This window comes from Cetorhinus maximus, chromosome 6, assembly GCF_964194155.1.
Source record: "Cetorhinus maximus chromosome 6, sCetMax3.hap1.1, whole genome shotgun sequence".
In the NCBI taxonomy this organism is placed as follows: Eukaryota; Metazoa; Chordata; class Chondrichthyes; order Lamniformes; family Cetorhinidae; genus Cetorhinus; species Cetorhinus maximus.
In genome coordinates this window covers 23,426,124-23,450,399 of record NC_135884.1, presented here as the reverse complement: position 1 = coordinate 23,450,399, position 24,276 = coordinate 23,426,124, and the positions used below count along the sequence as shown (strand labels likewise).

The window sequence follows — 24,276 nt, the reverse complement described above, 5'->3', positions numbered from 1 at the left end:
CCTCATCCACGGGCGGGATGAGGTTTCATGAATGATTTAAAATTTTCAGAAAATTTTTTATTAAAATTGATGCACATGTCCCAGCTCAAGTGACAGTTTTACATGAGGGGACATGTCATAAAAATTATTACAACACTTTGTTAGACTGTTTAAACTTAAAACTAATCTCCCTGTGGCACCTCTGCTGCACAGCACTTCCGGGCGCATGTCAGACTGGGCAGGCCTTAATTGGCCCGCCCACGTAAAATGGCGGTGTGGACCCGATCAGGGGTGCTGATCGGCTCTGCGCCCGCCTGCGCCTGCGCCCGCCCCTGCCCCCACCCCCGCATAACCCCTCCGACGGGGGGAAAATTCTACCCACCATTTTCTGGTCTTGATGAAATCTAGTTTGGACATTCAAAAAATAGTTTTCCCAATGTATGTATGCTACAAATAGAATCAGAAATCAGCAATAAGAAACAGTTAAGCAGGAGATGGAAAGGGAACACAAAAGGTACATTGCATTAAGGAAAAAATTGGGGAAAAGATTATTCTGTCACTCGTTCTGATCTAAATGATAAACGTAAGGTATATCAAAGGCTGGTGTTCCATGGATGTATAGAGAGATTAGATTAAATTTGGAACTAAAGGAGCAGATATTAGGATTGCTAAAGACGAACAGCTTGAATGGTAAGAATTCAAAAATAGGAGAGGATCTGATATACCTTGGTGTGCAGAAGCACAGTTTGTTCCCAGTGTGGCTCATGTGGATAAGGCCATGTGAAAACAAACAGAATACTTGATTTTATACCCAGAGGCACAGAATACAAGAGCAAGGAAGTCATGTTAAAGTAGTACTTTGTGGTTAGACCTTGTTGGAGTATTGAGTAGAATTTTAGTCATCCATTATAAGAAGGAATAAAAGCAGTTGAAGAAATAGTTTCACTAGGGGTCAGCTCGCTAGGGTAATGAAGAGAAACTTTTTCACTGAAAATGAGACGGTTAAGGAATGACCTGAACAACATCTTCAAGATTATGAAGGGCTCTGACAGGGTAAATCGTAATAATTGTTTCCATTGATCAGTGTGTGGAAACAACGTGGGACAAATTTAAGTTAATCTGAAAAGAATTAGAAGCATGGCTAGGGGGAAAAAAACTTCATGCAGAAAATAATTTGAATGCCAAATTCTTTGCTGCAAATGATTGTTGAAATAAAGTCAATAAATTATTTTAAAAGGGAGTTAGACAATTGCTTGACAAGGAGAAATACTAGAAGGTATGGGAAGAGAGTAGTATTAGAAAAGATGGCTCATGTTGGGGAAAAGCATCAGGGAAAACATTTTTGATTGAGTTGACTATTTCTGTGCTGTAACGTCCTAGATTCTGTACATTTCCTCACCTTTGGTTTGAAAAGGGGACAGATACATTTTAATGCTTTTTGAACAGATTTTGAAAATGTGAAATGTTGCTCAAAGCTGCTAACTGCATTGTTTTTGATAGTTCTGAAATCTGACATTTTTTGAACTCTGTATCAAATTTTCACATATTTAAAATAAGGAAAACAAAATCTTTAAACTGCCCAAGTCCTTACCCTAGCCTCAGAAGAACAACTGCTATTCCACTAGTGCAAATGGCTACTCCCATAGCAGTCTAAGTGGCATTGTCAATCACTATCTGGACAAACACAAGCAATTTATGTGCTATGGACTCAAACCCACTAAGAACTGGATTTAGATAATACAAACACACTTCGTTTGGAATTCTCACAGGAAGGAAGCTTTCAATGCTCATTCTAGACCAGTTAAAGGGCATTTTAATAACCCACTTTACCATCCAATTACACATTCAAAACTAACTTCAATCTAAACTAGGAATAGTAAACTTTGTTAATTTTGAGAATTAATTGACCTTTCATTAAAATCACAATTTTTAAAATAATGACAGTGACCCTCACTGTTTTTTCAATTTTTGTTATTACTGGAGTCTTCCCTGATTAATCTCATGGGTTGCATGTCTCCACCATGTACCACATGGTGGACAGAACTTCCCGAGGCCCCTGTAAGTTAATGGACAGAAGCATCTTAGCAAGGCATCATGCTGATTTGGAGGCCAGTGGGACAGAGCCCTCATAAAGCTCTGCCCTTTATTTGGGTAGATCATCCAGTGAAACTGTTCTTTTAAAAAGATCCAAGTGATACAGTTTTGGCAAAAACATTTAAGTCTGGATTCGGGATTTGTTATTTTCATATATCGTTTAAATTTGAAATGTCCTGTGGCAGGGTTATCATAGGGTTGTTTATGGGAAATCAGACAATGTGCTGTTTTGTAATGATACCAGGTAAAGTACAATTATACTTAACCAGACCAGTCCCTTTAAAGTCAGAGGGCAGAATTTTACGAGTCGGCGATTGGGGGTGGGGCCCGCTCGCCAACGTGTAAAATGACGCGCGGTGACGTTGGGGGGAACTCCTGACATCACTGTGCTCGATTTAAATTTTCAGGAAGGTGGGAGCGCAGCAAAATCAGCCGACCTGTCAATGGCCAATTGAGGCCATTGACAGGGTCAATTAAGCAATTAAAGGACCTGCCCGTCCAACCTTAAGGTTGGCGGGTCAGCCAGGAGCCCCGGCGGCAACTAGAAAAAACATGAAACCTCATCTATGGGTGGGATGAGATTTCATGTAAGCTTTAAAATTTTTTAATAAAGATTGTGTAAAAATAATGGACATGTCCCAACTCATGTGACATTGTCACATGAAGGGATATGTAAGGGAAATTTTATTTTTCTATTTTTGTCTTTTTTACATTTACAGACGATCCTCCTGAGGCTGCACTTAGCCTCAGGGAGATGAGTGCGCTCTTTCGTGCGCATGCGCGAAAGAGCGCACTCTCGATTTTGGGATTCCCCCCGCCCACACAGGGAATGCATAGCGCTTCTGTGCGGACTTCACGCTGGGCGGGCCTTAATTGGCCCGCCCATGTAAAATGGCGCCGTGCCTCCGATCGGGATCGCCAATCGGAAGCGCACTCATACGCGTCTGCCCATCAACATCCCCCCCCCCCCCGACGGGGGGAAAATTCAACCCAGAAAGTCTAACTTCTGTGAATAAAAAATCCTGGCCAGGATTTCACGGTCACGCCACGGTGTGTCTCCCCCTGGCAGATACGGCGAGCCATCTAAAACTCCATTCAGGTTGGCGGTACCATAATATCCTGTGGGGTGGGAGGGGCCATAGAATCCTGGCCCCTGAATCAATTAGGGATTAACTGTTGTTTGCAAGGGAATTTTGAAGATTTCTTTGTAAATTTTCAGCTCTCGCTCTGAAGAAACTGTCTGAATTGACTGCACTCCTGTAGACATATATTTCTGATGCTCCCAGATGCAGGGTTGATTTTTAACTTTTGGTGAGAAACCAGTAGCTAATGGGCTGGTAAAGGCCAACGCCATTCCGAGGTCTTCATTTGCATCAATCTAATAAGTTGCACATACTAAAAGTGCTCCAGCGCAACTCACTGGACGGGAAGGACATTACAGTAGTTATTTCCTATGTGGCATCAGCTGGCCGTGGCTGTGGGGAATGACATGGAAGGACTGGTAGCAGACTGGAGTGTTTTAGTGGGGCCTTTAAGTTCCACTGCTCAGTGCCAATAAAAAGGGTGGAACTGCATGGTGGCACACTCTATTTGTCCATCAGATTTTCAGTCGGAGTCTTATATATTTCATAGGATGCCAACATTCATAATAAGAGTGAAAGAGATGGGCCCTCTGGCAGCCAAGCCAAAGGCTCTTACTAAGATGGTGATGGCCGGAGTGCAGCATAAACAGGGCAGTAAGTGACCCGATTACATTTTTGACCTGCTACTGTCCCATTTACACTGAGTGATTGCAGTTAAACTTGGCTCTGTGTTGTCCAGAATGTCATAAATATCCATTAAAATAATATTTTTATATAGAGACACTGTAGGTTTGCATTGTTTCAATTTCAGCTGAGCCAAAGTCATAGTCAGATAACCACAGCAGCAAAATGTTACACTGTATCTGTCACTTTTTCAGTTAGAAATCAGCTTAAACTTAGAAACTCCATATTTAATACAGCTTCATGGAAATTTATTGCAATTTACCTGGGTAATGTTTGAGAGGCCAATCAAATATGAAATAACACAGACCACGGCAATGAAAATTTCTCTTCTTCCTCGTAACACTTTGGGAAACTCATCCACCAAAGCTGTTATAAAGCCTTCTACTGTGCAAAACTGAAAATTAAGAAGTATTGCACATGAATGTCAGTTTATTTTTCTGTTAGATTAGGTAAGCTTTTGTTTGTAAACTGAAAGAGCTCAATTATAAATGCAAAAGCTTATTTACAAAGATAAAATAAAATGTATAAACTTATGCATTCCCTAATATCAAATCAGTAATCATTGTAACTTCTTGACAGCACCGTATTCAGAAATTAGTCAATAATCTGAAGACGATGCATTTTACAAGTGGCAGGGTCCTAATCAAAGATAGAGAAAAGCTCTTGAGTGAAAACTGCTCCAGCCCCTTTCCAATGGCTGCCTTTTGCTTTCTTCATGCTTTGACCTAATTTTGATTTTAAATTTATTTTTCTCTTTTGTTTCCATTGAATGTCAGTCTGTTCTCTGAATAAATTTGCAATCTTTTATATTACTCAACCTGTAAAATATTATTCCTCTCTTTTCATCATCTTCTCCCTCTCTCACACTTGTCTTCATGATTGCCCCACAAACAACCTCCAAACAAAATTATGGAAAGCTGCAAATTGGCCAAATAGTATTTTTACAATAAGTGTGGAGAAAAGTTCTGCAATAGTTTGTTTTTCATGTTAATGCATGTGTTTACACTTGTATATGTAAGTCAACTCCCTGTTGTCATTTGCCTACTGTTCTTTAAATTTGTACATTGAGCTCCATGACTTCTGGAAATCTGACTCTGTGACTGGATGCGGAGAGGTGAACAACAGAAACTCAAGATGATTTGCTCCTCAGCCTAGTGGTAATGTATCTAATCTTCACTCAGCTTCTCCACATGCTAGCACACCTGAGTTTGGGAACTCACTATGTGCAGAGTGGCATATGCAAGCTTGCATCTTACTACTCCATTATATGCTGAGCATGTTGGTATATGAACCTCTAGCTGAAGAAACAGAGTACACGGTTCAGCAGGATCAACATTGAACTGTCTTACAGTAATAATGTTGAAAGAAGAAAATGTCTCCCCTCAAATTCTATCTTTTAAATATTTATTATTTGTTTTTAATAAAATATATTTACCTCAAAACCTGGGGACAAATCAATTTTCTAATCTGGTTTGCAGCGAAATCATCCAGGGCAGTGTGCCCCAGAGTGTCTTCACTTTCCTATGTGAATATTGGCAAATGTTACAAAAAAGTAATTTCCTGCCGCAGTCACTCTTGTTGTTAAATGTTGACCACACTGCTGCATTTGCCATCTGCCAAACCCGTCTTCTTATCTTACATGGAACCTTCTCAGCCTGTGCACCAAGCATGAATTTATTTATACAGTGCTTTTTTTCATTGGAAGCTTGCATTGAGAATAGAACAATTCTTCACACTGGCATATTTAGACAGCCTAACTTGGACTACTGTTGACACACAAAACATTGATTTTACTAAGAAATGCGATTTTTATTACAGCACTTCATCCTAGAGCTTGCAGCAAGAACACGGCTGGGGGTAATCAGCAGTGTTACCCATAGCAACAGGAGGCTGTTCAGTGCTGATGTATTGCTGAGGCAAGGCTTGGATATGTCTGCACCTGTCAGACACAATCAGTAAAGGCATTTTTGGTGTTTATCCCCCTAAATCATTAGATTCACATAGAATATTTCGAGCAAATGGCAGGAATCATCTCTGGCTAAACCTACCAGCCCTATAAATGTAGAGTTGTAATTCTGTATTGTAGTATAAAATATAATCAACTTGTTTTTGCTTAAGTGTAATGTGAAATGCATCTTTCGCTGTAAGTCTAACAGTTCAAAGTTGTTCAAACAGCATAATTTTTTAATGTTTAACTATATTGAACACATTTTAAATGTTATTAGTAACAGCTGTTCAGAAAATATGTACAAGTTCCTTATTGCACCATTTTTATTTTCTTTTAACAATGTAATGAATTAATGCAATTAATCAAAAAAAGAACTACCTGACAATTAACGCAATTTAAAAGTGAACAACCAACAATTTTTATTACTGACCCATCAGATAAAATAAAACATAAAGGGCTAAAACTAGAGCTTACCTGGCTGTCAATCCCAAGCATAAGTAACATTGAAAAGAAAAGAATAGACCATAACGGAGATATTGGTAATTGTGTCACTGCCTCAGGGTATGCCAAAAAAGCCAGGCCAGGTCCTTAGAAAAGAAAAGAAGATCAATTATTATCTGTCTTATTTTCAAGAGCAAACATGGATAATATTAAATATGTTGTAATATAATTCAACTAAGCTAATTTTCATTGGGGGAATACAGTATTAAAAGAGCTAAACGCATTAGAAAGCATTCAATAAGAAAATATTATCCATGCACAGACCATGTACAGGTTCATGATCAAGGCTCAACCCATTAAAATGCTGCAAAGTTCATGTCAATCAAAGTAGTGTTAAACTCCAGAAAAGCTATCAAATTTTATAACCCATAATACTTTTCCTTGGCTTTTTTGGCTATTTTCTAGGCACATAAAATTGAGGTAGTTTTCAAAACATCTCATATGACATATTTCAAATGATTGTGAGGAGAATTCACATGCATAAGTGTTCTACAACTGGAAAAATGAGTGAGAGATCTACAACTGATTGGACATTGCACTTCATTCAAATACCCTTTCTCTAAAGGAAAGCATGACTCTGTACATTGACTGGCCACCATTACATTAGGACCTGTCTGAATTCAACACTGTATTTTATGTGCAAGAAATATACATTCAACTTGACAGATTTAATGAGCATACAATATTGGCAATCTAACTGTAATAACAATGATGATTGCACGAGTATTAGTCTCAGATCTGTAGCCTAAGGTTTTTAGGTCCTCCCACAAGCATAGTGATAAAAACTAGTATCTGGACATTCCAACTTCAGATTTTGTTCTTCTGTTCTTGCTTGGTCTTCTAGTTTGGTCATCAAGGGAGTGTTTCTCTTCATGTAACTCATTTTAAGAAGTCTGCCATATGGCATTTTCATATCTCATCTCATTTACATTTACAGCAACATGTAGTCAATGCTGGTTGTTGCTTCCCTGATGAAGATGTCAGTGTTGAATCTCAGCATATAATTGACCATGAAAAATGGTGTCAGAATATTGCACATGAAACTTCCCCAGTTCATTGTGGTGATTATAACTATACAATTGTTGTGCAATTCAAGTGCAGTGACTTTACACCTAGCAGCATGATGAACTTTAATTTTCATTTTCAACCTAATGTCATGTTGACTCTAAAAGTTTTCCATTTCTATAGACTTGCCCTTCAGATATGGCTGCAAATTTCCAAGCCTATTATCCAACTACTGGTCTATCCCAGACAAGGAAATGTCACTGATTTCAGTGCGGTGCTCTCAATGTTGATGGAGGTTGAAGAGTCCGTGTCCTGGACACAGGCAGATAGATCACTTCCAGCTTCCTCTGGTTGATTATAAGGCCAAATCATTTCACAGATATTTTGTAAAACAGTCCCTAGTGGCCAGCGAATTGTCTTCTGTGTGAGTGACAGTATGTGCAATGACCCCGGAAAAGTTCTTCCTCCTCAGTGGCATAATGAAGAGCTCACGTCACAAGAGTAGATTTTGGGAATAGTTCCTTTTGGGAGTGAAATTCATTTAAAGCTAGAGGAACAAATATTTCTGCTATCCTTGAGTATTTAGAAGATGAGAGAACGTAGCACATTCAGTACAGGGGTGCAAAAGGTACTCCAAACTCAGAAATGGGCATGACATTTTATCAATGAAGTTCAAATACCAAGCCATCTGAAATCTCTTTTAGAGAGCAGGCAACGGGGAAAAAAATAATGTCTTGTATACAATATCAAATATTCACTAGCATCATTCAGGAATGGCATGAAAGATGTGACCCATACTTTTATTGTTACAATAAGGTTAAGGTAGGTCTAAATCTGTGCATTGAAGATGGATTTACCCTGCAAAACAGCATTGGCATGGGATTAACATACCTGAAGCAGCCACGTCCGCTATCGATCTTTTTGTCACATGTGCCATGAAGCCCACAATAGAGAAAATGACAAAACCAGCAAACATACTGGTGGTGGAATTTATACAGCAGACGATAATTGAGTCCCTGAAATAAGGAGAGAAAAGAAACATTGCTTTTGTCTCTAGAGCATGTAATGTTACTGAATTATTTTGGGGGCAGCAACAATGTAGCACCAACATGCAAATCCATGGAGGGTGGGACTTGGATTCCAGCTTATGATTCAGCAAACTATTGAGTTGCTGATATCTAATAGGAGCATTTAGTGGAGGAAAACAATTTCTCAATGGGTCAGGAGTAAAATGGATGAATCTCAACATCAAGCAGCCCCTATGCACCTTCAAGCAGTTGGTAATGGCATTGACAAAAGCTGGGGAAGCAGATCAGTTTGCTGCCTTCTCTAATGCAGCTTACTCATGGTCTAGTTTGAGCTTATTTCGTGAGGTGGATAGAAATACCTTTACATGATTTCAAACCACAAATGTTGACTGTCTTCTATAGGGGTCTCCATTTGAGTCAATGGGACAACTTGGAGAAAGTAAAGGCACAGCCACATCCAGCAAAGGGTAGCACAGGAGTGAGAACCAACCCCAAATGACTGATCTAAATTTGAAGTGAGCATTATAATAAGCTACCTCTTTACAACACTATTGCCAAACCAGGCATTGGTGTGCATTAAACATTGATTTTAAAGGTTAGGTTCCCTCAATTTAAATCAAAAACATGCTCAACAGTTTTTAATCTTGCCAGTATGAACAAATGACATAGTCCAGCTAGTTTTAATGAAATGATAAAATCCTTTTTTAATGGATCAAACCATACCAAAATTGGGGACTTGGATTTAACCTTGCTGCATTATAGGAAAGATATGATTGCACTACAGAGGGTACAGGAGAGATTCACAAGGATGTTGCCTGGGTTGAAGAGTTTTAATTATGAGGAAAGATTGAATACACTAGGGTTGTTTTCTGTGGAACAGAGGAGGCTGATGGAAGAACTAATTGAAGTGTATAAAATTATGGGTGGTTTATATAGAATGGATGGGAAGACCCTATTTGCCTTGGTTGAAAGGTCCATAACCAGGGGACATAGATTTAGGTTAAGAGCTAAGAGGTTTTGAGGGGATTTGAGGGAATATTGACAATCAGAGGGTGGTGGGGATCTGGAACTTACTGCCTGAAAGGGTGATAGGGGCAGAAACCCTCCTAACATTTAAAGAGTACTTGGATATGCACTTGAAGCACCTTAACCTACAAGACTATGGACAGAGAGCTGAAAAGTGGGATTTGGCTAGGCAGCTGCTTGCTGGCTGGTATCGGCACAATGGGCTGAATGGCCTCCTGTGCTATAAATTTCTACAATTCAATTCTGTACATCATTGACGGAACTCAGACAATAATTAATTGAAATGACTTATTCCCAAAGGATAAATGATTCATCAGACCTTTGGATGAAAAGCATTGTAATCGGGAGACACTCCCTTCCGTGGGAATAATGGGAGTGGGGTGGGGGAGGGGAGGGGGGAGGGTTTGCATAATGGGGGTTAGAGATGAGTGCAAAATATCCATCTGAGTGACAAATTTGAATGACTGCAAAGAAAGTGAAATTAAAGTTGGTGAGGCATATACATGGTATCTGAGGTGATGGGTCCCAAGATTGCCTTGACCACCAACAGAGCGGGAAACGTACTCAAAAAGGAAAGCATTGCAGGGCAATGGGAAAAGAACACGGCAAAGGGATGGCTCTTTCAAAGGGCTGGCACGGATACGATGGGCCGAACGACCTCCTTCTGCGCTGCGTGATTCTGTAGCAGTTTATGTTTTCTGGGAAAGACTACTGTCAGTATAATATGCGATTTATAACAATGACAGCTGTAGGGGTGTGTTACCTGTAAACATTATTGTGAAAGGTGTTGTAGCTTCCAAGCGCCACCAGAGAGCCAAGTCCCAAGCCGTATGAGAAAAAGATCTGTGTAGCTGCATCCAGCCATACCTGTGAGAGAAATGGTCGAGATGGTGCACAGTAATTAAAGTGGCTCCGTTTCCCTCTTTATAGGAGACCCAAACATAAAGATTGCTGCTAACATACCTCTGAATCTGAAAGGCGGCTGAAATCGGGGGTTATGTAAAACAGAATCCCTTCACGGGCCCCAGGCAGTGTCACTCCACGGAAAAACAAGATAAGAAGCATAACATAGGGGTAGATTGCAGAAAAATAAACTACCTGTGAAAAGACACGGAGCGGTTAGTGAAATGGGGAAGATCGTGGTAATTTTTTTAATCTACTTTATCGATATCAGGATTAGATGAGCAACTATTGGTATTACAGATTTTGAATACATTATTTTTCAAAGGATTAATACTAACAGATTCGTGCAACAAAATATGCTAATTAAGTATTAGTCCTGGTTGTCAGATGTTCACATCTTTGGTGTGATGTTCTGAGCAGCATATAACATCTTCAAAGTTTTAATTGTCTCGTGAAGCCTTTATTAGATTCTTGCCACTGTTAATTCCAGCGAGACCGTTGTAATTTCATTGGGAAGGCAGGCCTTAGGTCTACCGGATAGGGAAAAGTTGGAATTATATAAATTATGCAACTTGCATCCATTAAAACTTATGATGGTGACGATAGGGGATCATGGATAGTTGGAGTGTGAGGCTGTGAAAATGGATGTCCGTATTTTTGCAGGCTCATCAGTAGCTACTTTGGCGGCTGTAGGGAACTTGCCCACCTCTGAGTCGGAAGCTCCAGGTTCGAGTGCCCCTCGGGGATTTGATGGCCAGGGCGTAACTGGCTAAGCAGGTTAATGATCAAACTGCAAATCCAGGTGGTAAGGGCAGGAGAGTCACCTGGCCAGCCGAAAGCAACAGCGAACGACTGCAGTACTGGCCAAGCATGACCACGGGCCAATCTTAGGGCACGGTGCCTGGAGTGGGAGATGCTTTCGATTGGCCCAAAATGTCCTTTACCTGTTGTGTAAAGAATGATTACGGTTGGAGGTGGTGGGGCCACAAAAAAAGTCCTTTGAACTAACAGGGTAATGGAAAGAATGCAGTTTTGGTTTGCTCTAGTGAAAAGCCAGCACAAGCACCATGGGCCGTATGGCGTCTTTCAGCACCAAATATATATCTGGTCCATGTTCCAAACCATTACCAAAAACGCATAGGAAGTAATGAGGGGACATCCTAACGTCACGTGATTTCAACTAGTTTCATGCCGCTGGACTAACCATGCTCGAGAATTGTTCTCTAAGGAATGAGTTTACCTTTCCAGTCCAGCTGACACCTTTCCAAATACAGAAATACACAAGGACCCAGGCGATGGCCAGTGTTATTGCAAGAGGCGGTCGGATTTGTCCAGGCTCATCCAATCCATCTGTTAACTGGTGCATGTTTCGTCTGTGGATATAGTTATGTGTTCCTCAATAACATGTTTCATCCTTGACCTAGTATTTTTCTTAATGTAAACTTTAAATTCGTAACAAAAAGAAAACCCGAAAAATCCAAAGAGGTAAAAGCCATCTTACTCCCAGAATTCCACGATTGGGCTGGTGAGGTTAGTTGCATTGGTCACGCTGTAGTTTGAGAAACAGTTCTCTGTGTTCCAGGGATTATCGCAACTTTGCCAGGGAAGATCCTGTTTACGAAACGTTAGAATTGATTTTTTTTGTTTTTCAACAACTAGTCACTTACATATTCACCAATTAATCTTCATGCTTGTAGCTTTTATTTGCCAGTTCAATCCAAACCCGACATATGATTACAGTTATCATATATGTGATACTTCCCCCTCCAGTTGTCACTCACTATACATTGATTCAGGGTGGCGGAGTGTTTAGCTGTGTTCGAGAATGAGAATATGGTTACGTTAACACCCAGTGAACTTTTTTTTTTAGAGCCAAGGGAGCTTAACTCGCGCTCAAAGAGAAGCAGAAACAACTTACTGATGTGAAAGAATTATACAAGTAATAAATGGCCCAAGCAATTATGACGACGTAGTAGATGTTTAGCCAGAAAGAGAGGACTGCAGCTGCGAGACCCACGCCTGTAAACAGAAGACACATCGAGAAACCCGAAATGTTAAACCGAGCAGGTGAATACAACAGGTTGTGCCATTCATCCCTACAGTGTGGAGCGCGTTAACACAGGCGGCTGCGCCTGACACGGGCTTCCAGGGAAGACTTTATGAAATGCAAAGTGAAATGCACAGTGTTACTGGCACCTGGGATACCTCCTGTGAAGCTGGTTGGCTTCTTCTTCAACTTGGAAAAATTCAAACTACATTGGCTCCAACGATTGCAGTGACACTCGGATTGATGTGCCACTGAGTTATTAACATTAATACTTTGTGCGTGGATTTCATAACAGCCCCTTCAAAATAAATCAATGACAGTGGCTGTAAACGATGGTGAAAGCATTACCACCGTCGCTCTTTGTGGAGAAATCATTTTGAATTAGGTTAGAATGCCGTTATATAGAGAACAATCCTTCCCCCCATATATCAGGCAGGGAATAGCCATGTACTGGATTTCCCAATGACATCGTTTTTGTTTTCCCTACACTGCGATCCGCCTAGAAATATGCGGCGCTCCTGCTCCCGGTGCAGATTTAGACCATACCTTTGAACATTGGCGCCAGTTTCCAAATACCGAGTCCTCCGACAGACGTGTACTGGCCCAGAGAGCATTCCAGGAGGAAGATTGGCATCCCAGCGAAGATCAGCGTCAAGAAATAGGGAATGAGAAAGGCCCCTTTGGAGAACAAGGAACTGTTAGGAATTGATGGGGAATAGGCAGCCTCTCAAAATCCAGGCGAACTGGCAAGATCCAGATACTTAATGAATAGTCTCATATGTAAAGTACATGTAAAGGGTTGGTCATGCCACCTATATACCTTAATCGCCGCGTTAAAATGTGTTGCATTACTACTTTTCTCGGACTTAAAAGAATGCACTCGGTTAGAAAATATAAGTCTAGTTGGATATACACCTGGATTTCACTATTCCAATTTCACATGTAAAATTGATGCAGTAATTTGTTGGGAAGATTTTATCTCAACACGTTTGCACAGGGCTTTGATAATTAAGGTACAAGTGACTCTAGTTTTTAAAAATTCGAATCCACGAAAGATGCGATATTTTGTTTGTTTAAAGCATTTGGTTTATTTAGAAGGTGTATTGTGAAATGAAAAGTTCTTTTTTTTACCTCCGCCGTTTTTCCCACAAAGATAAGGAAACCTCCACACATTTCCCAGACCAATTGCATAGCCAATGCAGGACAGCAGAAAGTCAAATTTTCCTCCCCATTTCTCCCGCTCGGGGATGGCTCTAGTCTTTTGCACCTTCACCACCAGAGTTTTCGGTTTATCGTTCGAGGTGGGGGCGTCGTGCAGCTCGGTGGAAATTTGCCCGTCGGGGGTTTTTGCCCCGTTGGTCGCCATACCTTTGAGTTTGGGCGCCGAGCGTCTGGGGGTTGGTCGGAAATTTTCAGCACCAGACCACGTGGAAAGCAGCTTCGCGGTTCTGTGTGAGCCGGTACAGGTGAGAAAATGTAGAAGCGAACGGAGACGACTTCGGATCGGCAGCCAGACGTGGCCGGGTGTGGAATGGCTGAATCCGCAGCCAGATGTAGCCAGAGGGGAGAGATGCTGGAAGGAGACAAGGAGATGCAAGGCTAGAGTTGGTAACGATAGAAACAGCCAAAGGCACGTGCTTTCACTCTGCCCTCGCTTTGCCCATATTGATGGCATTGGGACACATCCCCCTCATTTTAGAGTTTGCCTAAAAAATAAAACCAGTAACCGTCGCTGTTGGATTCCGGAGCCCAATCCACCGTGAGCCTGAGGCCATCCTAACTATTCATTGTTTTCCAGTTCTTTACAAGAAAACCTTGTTTGGAAAAAAGAGGCGGTTTAACCTTTATCAAAGACAACGTGAAAATCTCACCCAGGTTCACGCAATCACCTATCCCGGAACATATCCTCACAAATCTACTACTTCATGCCAATTAAATATTACCAAGGGTTCGTTCGCGACAGAGCCCCGCTCCTCGGCAGGCACAATATAAACTGCATGCAGCAGACCTGTCATCTCCTTAACCCATGTGCAGTCTTGTGCACATTGGCACAAAGTGATAGCGATCACATTTAAGCAGAGAGTCTAGCCAGAGCTGCATGGACAAGACGCCTCAAGCCCCGAGGTTTGCCCGTCAATCTGCTTATTCCTGATGTGTATAAAAATATCCCTTGTCGCTTTCAACTGATCACTGTAAAGATCGCCAGCATCTCCCACCCCCCATCCCCAACTTCCCACGCTGAATTACTGGAGAGGAAATCGTGTAGCGTCTTAACCCTAGCGTTTGGACTTAAAAACCTTAGCAATTGCCAGCAAACTCCCTTACAGCAGCACATTCTCACACACCAACAAGTTTCCCTCTCCCTCAGTGAAATCAATGTGTAAGGAAACTATCAGGTCGCGTTGTGGTTAGAATGGCTTCAAATCGGTGCGATTATTCGCTGCAAATCAGCCTGTTGGCCTCCTGCTACTTTGTTTGTCTCCCCCACTCTCTATTTTCACATAAATGACTGAAACAGTTCACTCTCTGCAAATGTTATATGGATCAGCCGTCCACTTACTGTTCCAAAGCGTAGAGTGAGCCCGTGTTTACTGTCCGAACTTGCTCCTTCCTCCAGTCGAGTGGCAACCCTTGTGCTTTTTGTTGTTCGTGTTAGCGAGCCCACGAGCGGAGAGCATTGGGCGCAGTGTCTGCCCACAGTGTGGCTCTGAGTGTGCGGCGTGTCCTGCTCAGCTTCGCCGAGCGGAGAGAAGGAGAAGGGGCAGGGAGCAGGAGGGATGAGGCTCCCGCGCAACTCGAATGCCTCCAGCGAGAGCGTAGCGTGCGGCGCCCAGCCTAATGCTCTCATCTACATAGCGTCAATGTCATCTCAAAGTCACATCCACTGAGATAGCAGTGGGCGTCGCTGTACGGCCTCTTCCTTTTTACTCCGGCCTTTACACATTCTGGGTCCTATTGGCGCTTGCTGTCCACTTTCAACAAGTTGACACCGTGCAGAGGTCAAACACGTCCCAGTTGGTGGACTGGCCGAAAATGCCAAGTGGGAAGTATTATCATTTCAATAGGCTGGCACGTTATTTTGAAGATTCAGTTCTGAACACTTGGACGCACGATATAGGAACGTAAATCGCTCGCGTTTCTCAAGTAATGCCAGCGAGAAGAGCTAGAGGTTACTTTTATTTGAATATAAGCACGAACGCACGTTATCGACAACATTGCTGTTCAAAACACACAAGTGTGAAGCCTCCACAATGCCTGCACTTCATTGGCTTCATACTGGATATTTCAGAAGCCAAACCACTTTGTGAAAATGGATAATTAAAAGGGGAAAAAATCACGCTTGTCCCGTCCCATTTCAAGTGTTAATCGTTATAACAAATGGTATTAACGTCAAAGGGATAGGGATGGACATGGGGAGGTCAAAAGGGTTTAGGGAGTTTGACCAAGCTCAGTTTGAATGAAGGGATGGGACATGTTATCCCGATTTCAGCACAGGGAAAGTTTCACTCAATATCAGAAAGCAAAAAAAAAACCACATCAAATCTCCCCGTTGTAACCAGTTTTCAAATCAAGTTCTGCGTGAAAAGCTCAAAGAATTCACTTCACCACAACCCACAATTTCAACTGCGGGCACAACTTAGAATCCTGGCAGCATTAGATAAGGAGCACAGTCAATAGTAAGTGCTCTGGAGGTAAGAGATAAACTGAAAATAGTCTTTATAATCTTCTTAACTTGCACACGCCAAAGAAAAGGCCCCATTTCCCAAACTTCGGATCACGGAGCTTTGCTTTGGAGTTTAAATAAGTGGATCAGCTTCTCACCAGAAGGCACGGAAATGTTACTATGTGGTTTCAGCTATTCCGATGATAATTTCTATGGTCTTGGTAATAGAGCCACAAAACACGTTGCTCTTTGTCCCTATAACCCAGCCTTTACAAACTAATCTCTTTAATGAAACTTGTCCAAATAAGACTAGACTAAAGATCGGGCATTCTGTAAATTCACGTTCGCAGTGTATCTAAATCTATGAGGACAAGGAGCGAAAGTGAGGACTCATCTGATTAAACGTATTGAAATCCTTAAGCATGTGACATACAGACTATCATATTTAATTTTATTTAAACATATTCTTGTTGAATGCGTAATTCGTTTGAATGACATTGTGATAACTGGCCATTTTGAAATGATTCATATATCGTTTAGGATTCAGAATTCATCAAGTGTAGGGTAGAGATTTAGAGGGGGCAGCGAATGGTTTCAGATGTTACAGCAGATTGGTAAAGTGACCAGTATCACTGTTCTGACACTGTTTCATATATATGATTTCCGTTATCAACTACAGCATCTCCTTTCTTCCCACGTTGCCGGTTCTTTACTAAACAAATACAAGCCAATGGAATTATGTGGCTTTTTTCAGAATAAATGTCGTGTCTTTAACTGGGAGGGGTTACAGGCTTCAGCCAGTGACCTTGTACACAGTAATGCTCGCGTTGTATTTTAACTGCCGTCACATAGTAATTTGGATGTAATAAAACCGGCAGCAGGGATTGGAGCAGCTGTTTGCTGAGATACTGGGGGGTGGGGGGTGGGGTTCGGTTTCAGTAAGAAGTGTGCTTGCATGGGCAAACTTTGCAGGTGGAGCTAGCGTCAGGAAAATCTATCCCCGTGACATGTGGTGCAGTTTGTATTGAGGAACCTGTATTCCTATTACAAAATGAGGGAGAGGGGCTGAACCGAACCCCCGAGCGCTGATTACAGTTGGGGAACCACTGCAGCATTTGCAGCTAAATGCTGGAACAATGCCAGTTGTGGGAATTCTTGTCATTAAATAGTTTGCCTTTTCCCAGTGCTGAGCACTTGAGGGTTAATAGGCGCGGCAATGTTTTGAATGTTGCAACGCGGCTAATTTGATTTGAAGATAACTTTATAAACAACGAGCGCAAACTTGATGGTTCCCATTGGAAACGTGCTGGTGCCACCAGGATCTTGCTCGTTTGCTGACAGTGTCTTTAGGCTTAGAGCCTTCGGCTTGGGGTGCCTGACCTCGCTGTTCAGCACCATATCCCAGTAACAGCGCACTGTCGGGGTGTGGAGCTACTCCAGCGAGTTCACTGTGCTGATCAATTTCTCAATCGCTTCCAGTTAGCATTCATTAGATTCATATAAGATGGTCGGTGTGGACATTTAGGACAGCGGAGACGTGTATGTTAATGAAACCAGGGGAATATGGTTTCACTTTTTACAGTGGGTTCAGTTCAAGAGGCACCAGTGAATAAATTAATAATCCCTGGGATGCCGAGTCCGGTTCCAGATAAATTGACAATGGAATCCCCAATTTTAAAACCCTAAGTTCAAAAATGTATTTTGTTTCACACATTAAACAAATAATTCACCTCATTCAGTAACACACCAAAACTGCATAAAACAATATCTTCGTATTTCTGATATTCAGTTAAGACAGTTTCTTGTCTAACGAATAGCTAACTATTTTTATGTCCACCGCTCTGTAAATTCAACTAATATTGCCACGACTATCACAAAGCAAGCTGGTAAGATTTCGGATTTCACTGATACCCTGTGCCTGGGGTAGAGGGATAATGAAATGAGACTTTTCCGCTTTTGGGTACAATGTTAGATACATAGCGACAAAACTAATGGCGCATTTTATAATATTCCAAGTTTTTTTTTTAACCTTGGGTGAACCGCATAATTCGCTATTAAAATTGATTTAATGTTCTAACCAGAAGTGGCACAACATGATCTATCAGCAATGTGTATTAAAAACAGGAAACGCTGCAAATGCTCAGACAACAGCATGTGTGGAGAGAGAAACAGAATTAACGTTTCAGCTCAGTGACCTGACATCAATTCTGAATGCCAGGCCTGCGGAGAATTCCCAGCATTTTCTGTTTCGATTTCAGATTTCCAGCACCCACAGTACTTTGCTTTGGTAGCTCCGTGTGGTGATTGGAGCGTGTGCTGAAACCCTTGAGAACCATGTTGCTAAACAGCACCGGTGTCAACGCGTTGAAAGGCAGTTCAGATCTTCCCTATCTCAACCTGAGGGCATAGGATGTTATATAATCAAGTGGTCTGAATGGTTAAGATCAAGTTATGTTCAGGCGATCAAAGATGCAAACAGGTCGTTTAATGAAATAACGTTGACGTGACACACGTTGTAACCGTTTGTGATGTTACATGTGCTGAGAAATTAACATGCACCAACATATATGCAAACGACATACACATACACAACACAGAGATACACACAATACTATTGTTCTTCCTTGGTGGGAACGCAAAGCACAAGACATCTTGATTAACTCGGTCTGATTGCGTTAATGTGTGGCAGCTCCCCCAGTCACAATTCTACTACACTCTTGTTAAGAGTTAAAACGCAGGCTGAATGTTATGGCAAAGCTGTGTTTGCTTTCAGTTTCTGCTTCCATTGCAAACACATGAGCTCACGAATCCCCGCAGTTTATATGACCGTGTTTCGTCCAACATCGGATGACTAGTAATTATTTTTATCTAAAATATTCCCTGCTGCGATGTTTTCTTACCTACCTTCATTCAGCATCCCCGGCGAGGACAGAAATAAATCTTTCTAAAAATAATCTGCCTAACGACCCGCTGTTGAATGGTTTTCCCCATCCAAATTAATTGGCATTCAAGTAATTAGAAAATAAATCGATTTCCTCAGTGTTTGTGAGGATTGTCGCTATTTATTTTGTGGAACAGCCGCGCGGCGTTTGTTATTGGCCAAAAATAACCTGTTGTGATTTTGCTGAAGACAGAAATATGAGAAACGTTTTAAACAGTGATTGAACGTCAAACAGTTTCGGAGCGATAATCTCCTGACAGCAATTTTAATTTGTTCCCAACGCGTACAACTGGTATCCATTTTGGCAGAAGGGTGGTTACATGATCGAACTTCCAGCATGACATAACCATGGCACAATGTTACAGAGCCGGGACGTTTGAACAGTTTTAACACTTTAACGTTTTAATAGCCATTAAGTTAAGATTCGGTGCGGAGAGAATGGATTTTATCTAGTTAGCAATTCCTGAAGTGCCAACTGTTGAACGTAGCTTTACACGATTCAGATCTTAATTTAATTCCAGGACCGGGGGTCAAATAATATTTTAACACTGTCATCGGGTAACTGCGAACTGATGTATAGTTTGTGCCTTAGTGCAGAAGGTTGATGAACGTGAGCTTGAATAGTGATTTCGACACGATAAACCCGCTTGGCATCTCAATAGAAGAGAGCTTCAGAATAGAAATTTACTGAATAGACCCTCATATAACATTGCGCTTTTGCAGCTAGAATTGTGCAGCGAACTGCCACACGAATAATGTCATGTCCCCTCCCGGGGGAAGGAGACCGAATCAGAGTGAGCATTGATTTACAATTCAGAGTTCCACCCAGGAGGGCGATCCAAGCCCAGGCTGAAGATTTCAGACTCACACAGGACCTGGTTGTGAAGTATTGGCATAGAGGAGAGCAGAAAGTGGTAAAAATGTGTATATCTCTAGCAATTTAGAAAAGGTAATGCAAATAAATAGGATATTACTATTCTGCAGGCAGGTGTATAATTGTTGTTGACCCACAGCAACCTGGGGGCGTAGTTACCCCACTTCAATCTGAAGATGTCGTTACCCCACGGCAATCTGAGGGTGTAGTTACCCCACTTGAATCTGAGGGTGTATTTAACCCACTTCAATCTGAGAGTGTACTTAGCCCACTTTAATCTGAGGGATAGTTGCCCCACAACAATCTGAGGGTATAGTTACCCCACTGGAATCTGAGGATGTAGTTACCCCACTGGAATGTGAGGGTGTAGTTACCCCATGGCAATCTGAGGGTGTAGTTACCCCATGGAAATATGAGGGTGTAGTTACTCCCTGGAAATCTGAGGATGTAGTTACCCCCTGGCAACCTGGGGATGTAGTTACCCTGCGGAAATCTGAGGGTGTAGTTACCCCATGGAAATCTGAGGGTGTAGTTACCCCCTGGCAACCTGAGGATGTAGTTACCCCCTGGAAATCTGAGGTTGTAGTTACCCCCTGGCAACCTGAGGATGTATTTACCCCCTGGCAATCTGAGGATGTAGTTACCCCCTGGCAACCTGAGGATGTAGTTACCCCCTGGCAATCTGAGGATGTAGTTACCCCCTGGCAATCTGAGGATGTAGTTACCCCCTGGCAACCTGAGGATGTAGTTACCCCGCGGAAATCTGAGGGTGTAGTTACCCCCTGGCAATCTGAGGATGTAGTTACCCCCTGGAAATCTGAGGATGTAGTTACCCCCTGGAAATCTGAGGGTGTAGTTACCCCCTGGCAATCTGAGGATGTAGTTACCCCCTGACAACCTGAGGATGTAGTTACCCCGCGGAAATCTGAGGGTGTAGTTACCCCCTGGTAACCTGAGGATGTAGTTACCCTGTGGAAATCTGAGGATGTAGTTACCCCCTGACAACCTGAGGATGTAGTTACCCCGCGGAAATCTGAGGGTGTAGTTACCCCCTGGCAATCTGAGGATGTAGTTACCCCGCGGAAATCTGAGGGTGTAGTTACCCCCTGGCAATCTGAGGATGTAGTTACCCCATGGCAATCTGGGGTTATAGTTACCTGTCATGAAGCTATTAATGTATATAATATTATTGGAAAATATTTTTCTTTTAAAGCAGAGGTTTGGTCTGTGGCTGTATTTTAATTGGATTAAAGACAGCTAATCTAGGCACTTTGATGTGTACTAGGTTTGAGATGTAAGATAGTTAGAATGCATTTGCATTTTTTTAATAGAGCATTTAAGTATGCAAGCGAAATTAGGCACCTAGTTAGCAGAGACCAAGCAATATGTTTATATTACTAATAAAATTGGTGCTATGAAAAGGGTTTTATTGTTAAAGAGGCTGGTAATACAATGAGAGTTTACATTCAATGAGCTGTGCTAGGTATAACATCAGCCATTTTAGTGTATGCAGAGCAGAGGCAACGTAAGATCAAAGCAGTTATAAGCCTACAACTGTCTCCACAGGGACCAAAGTGAAAGGAACCTCAGTTTGAATTTGTTAGGTGAAAATGTTTTGCCTGGTACAAAAACAGAAAATGCTGGAAAAACTCAACAGGTCTAATAGCATCTGTGGAGAGAAAGACAGAAGCCAGCATCTTCCAGTCAGCGAGCAGGGGCGGGGCATGTAAAATGACGCAGGCTAATGTTGGGCATGCATCTCAACGTCATCCTGCGTCATTTAGATTGCAAGTTCGGCAGGCGCGCACCTGAGTCAGGTGTGCGCCCGCCGACCTGTCAACGGCCTATTAAGGCCATTAAAAAACAAATTGAACTCATTAATGGACCTGCCCGTCCAACCTTAAGGTTGGCAGGCAGGCTGAGAGCCCTGGCGGGCTTGTGAAAAAACATGAAACCTCATCCACGGGCGGGATTAGGTTCCATGAGTGATGTAAAAAATGCAGAATATTTTACAATAAAAGTCATGGACATGTCCCAACTCATGTGACAGCGTCATGTGAGGGGACATGGCAGGGAAATTTAAAAAAAATCTTTATTCAAAGTTTTAAATCGGAGCTGATCTCCCTGAGGCAGCACTTTGCCTCAGGGTGATCTGTGCACTCTTTCATGTGCATGTGGCTGAGGGAATCCCCCGCTGCCTGCACAGGGAGCGCACAGTGCTTCCTGGCACAAGTCACACTGGGCAGGCCTTAATTGGCCCGCCTACATAAAATAGGGGCGTGCCCCTGACCGGGGGAGCCGATCAGAAGCCCATCCACTTGCATTTGCTCCCGCACATCCCACCCCACCCCCGATGGGGGGAAAATGTTGCCCAGGGTTAACGTTTCAAGGCCGTATGACTCTTCTTCAGAGGATCAGCGGATCTGAAGAAGAGTCATATGGACTCAAAACGTTAACTCTGTCTTTCTCTCCACAGATGCTGTTAGACCTACTGAGTTTTTCCAGCATTTTCTGTTTTGTTTCAGATTTCCAGCATCTGGAGTATTTTCTTTTATGTTTTGCCTGGTTAATCTGAAACAAAATAGAAAATGCTGGAAAAACTCAGTAGGTCTAACAGCATCTGTGGAGAGAAAGACAGAGTGGTATGTTTGAGATGCAACTCAAAATTCAGGATTCAGACCACCAGTTCTCGAGGGGTTTTATATTAAAGTAAATGAAACATCTTATTAATTCACACAAATTAAATATATACACATGGCTACAAATTACTACTATCATAACTTTTAACAAATTCCCAAACTAATCTCCATTAAGGCTATGGGTTGCTGTTGCCTTAATGGAGATTAGTTTGGGAATTTGTTAAAAGTTATGATAGTAGTAATTTGTAGCCATGTGTATATATTTAATTTGTGTGAATTAATAAGATGTTTCATTTACTTTAATATAAAACCCCTCGAGAACTGGTGGTCTGAATCCTGAATTTTGAGTTGCATCTCAAACATACCACTCACAAATATAGGTTATGACAGTTGTTTAATGTTTCCCTCTGGGATTTTTAAATAACTCAGCTTTACCAAAGGTTGTCTCATTACAATTGGGGGCTGTTGCTGGGGTAAAAATATTTCTAATTCCTCGATTGGTTTGGAATTGGTGAATCTTAAGGTTAAGAGTACAAGAAGCACTTTGAATTCAGGAGTTGGTGAGGTATTTTAGAGGTGGTGAGACTGCAAGATGGCTTTGGCGATTGCTAAGACTTGTCCGGGAGTAGAAGAGATAACTCTGATTGGGTTGGAGAAAATAACAAAAAGTAAGTTAATAGAGTTGGCAGGTAAGTTAAAATTGGGGTTACTTGCAGGGGTGAGAAAATCAGATATAATTAAAAGTATAGCACAGCATCTATAGTTAGAAGTGAAACCTGACACTAGGGAGTCACAGCTGGAGGTAGTGAGACTTCAGTTGCAAATGAAAAAGCTTGAATTAGAAGCAAAGGACAGAGAAATGGCTTTTAAAAGGGAATTAGAAATTGTGAAGATAATGAAGAAGGAAAGAGAAAGAGAGAGAGAGAATTCCAACTGAAAATGTTGGCAGTTAAAAAAGAGATGCCAGTAGTAGAGGAAAAACTTATCTCTAGAGTAGAACCCAGCGGGGATATGTTTAAATTTGTACAAGCTCTTCCAAAGTTTGAGGAAAAAGATATTGAAACATTCTTTATTTCATTTGAGAAGCTAGCTAAACAGATGAAACGGCCACAGGGAAACTGGATGTTATTATTACAGTCTAAGTTGTTAGGTAAGGCGCTTGAGGCATATGCTTCACTATCAGAAGAAATGTTGATGAATTATAATGTGGCGAAAAAGGATATTTAGAGTGCACATGAGTTGGTTCCTGAAGCATACAGGCAGAAATTTAGGAATATGAGAAAACAGCCTGGGCAAACTTATATTGAGTTTGAAAGAGTAAAACAAAATAATTTTGACTAGTGGATACAGGTGTTAAAAATAGAGACAACCTATGCAGCTCTTATGGAAGTAATTCTTTGGGAAGAATTTAAAGATTCAATCTCTTCAATAGTGAGAACTCATGTGGAGGAACAGAGGGTTGATTCTGTAAGACAAGCAGCAGAGATGGCTGATGATTATGGGTTAGTCCGTAGAGCTAAACCTTATTTTCGTCACCCTTTCAAATTGGAGAAGGATAAAAAGTGGGAAGGTGAAAGGAAGGTAGGTAGCTAGGGAAGAGAAGGAGTAGCTGGAAGTTCCCAGGAAGTTTTTTCTAGAATAAAAAGGGAGCTGCTGAATGTAGAAGTGACATTCGAAAATCGAGGTGTTTTCATTGTAATAAAGTGGGGCTCACAAAGTCAGTGTGTTGGAGATTGCAGGAAAAATCTGTTGGAATTGTTGGGGTACAATAAAGCTCTGGAAGTAAAAGTACTGTGGGTTCTGAGGTTTATGCACAGGAGGAACCAATGGTTTGGGTGCAGGTGAAACAGGGAGAATCAGT

General features: G+C 41.7%; 1 protein-coding gene across 2 annotated transcripts in view; it reads right to left on the bottom strand.

The window, feature by feature from the left end:
* slc6a1b (solute carrier family 6 member 1b) overlaps positions 1-15,170 on the bottom strand; it is a 43,382-nt gene extending 28,212 nt beyond the window's left edge. The window contains exons 1-11 of one of the 2 annotated variants that reach the window (XM_078543415.1): positions 14,858-15,170; positions 13,429-13,870; positions 12,844-12,975; positions 12,169-12,269; positions 11,752-11,861; positions 11,491-11,623; positions 10,311-10,445; positions 10,111-10,214; positions 8,185-8,309; positions 6,262-6,374; positions 4,102-4,233 (exon numbers count right to left, since the gene is read on the bottom strand). In XM_078543415.1, the coding sequence (XP_078399541.1) occupies positions 4,102-4,233; positions 6,262-6,374; positions 8,185-8,309; positions 10,111-10,214; positions 10,311-10,445; positions 11,491-11,623; positions 11,752-11,861; positions 12,169-12,269; positions 12,844-12,975; positions 13,429-13,870; positions 14,858-15,145 (1,815 nt within the window). In that variant the 5' untranslated portion in view covers positions 15,146-15,170. Of the gene's footprint in view, positions 1-4,101; positions 4,234-6,261; positions 6,375-8,184; positions 8,310-10,110; positions 10,215-10,310; positions 10,446-11,490; positions 11,624-11,751; positions 11,862-12,168; positions 12,270-12,843; positions 12,976-13,428; positions 13,871-14,168; positions 14,363-14,857 lie in introns of those variants that run through there. The other variant, XM_078543416.1, reaches the window with a different exon arrangement.
* Between the last annotated feature and the right edge of the window lie 9,106 nt (positions 15,171-24,276).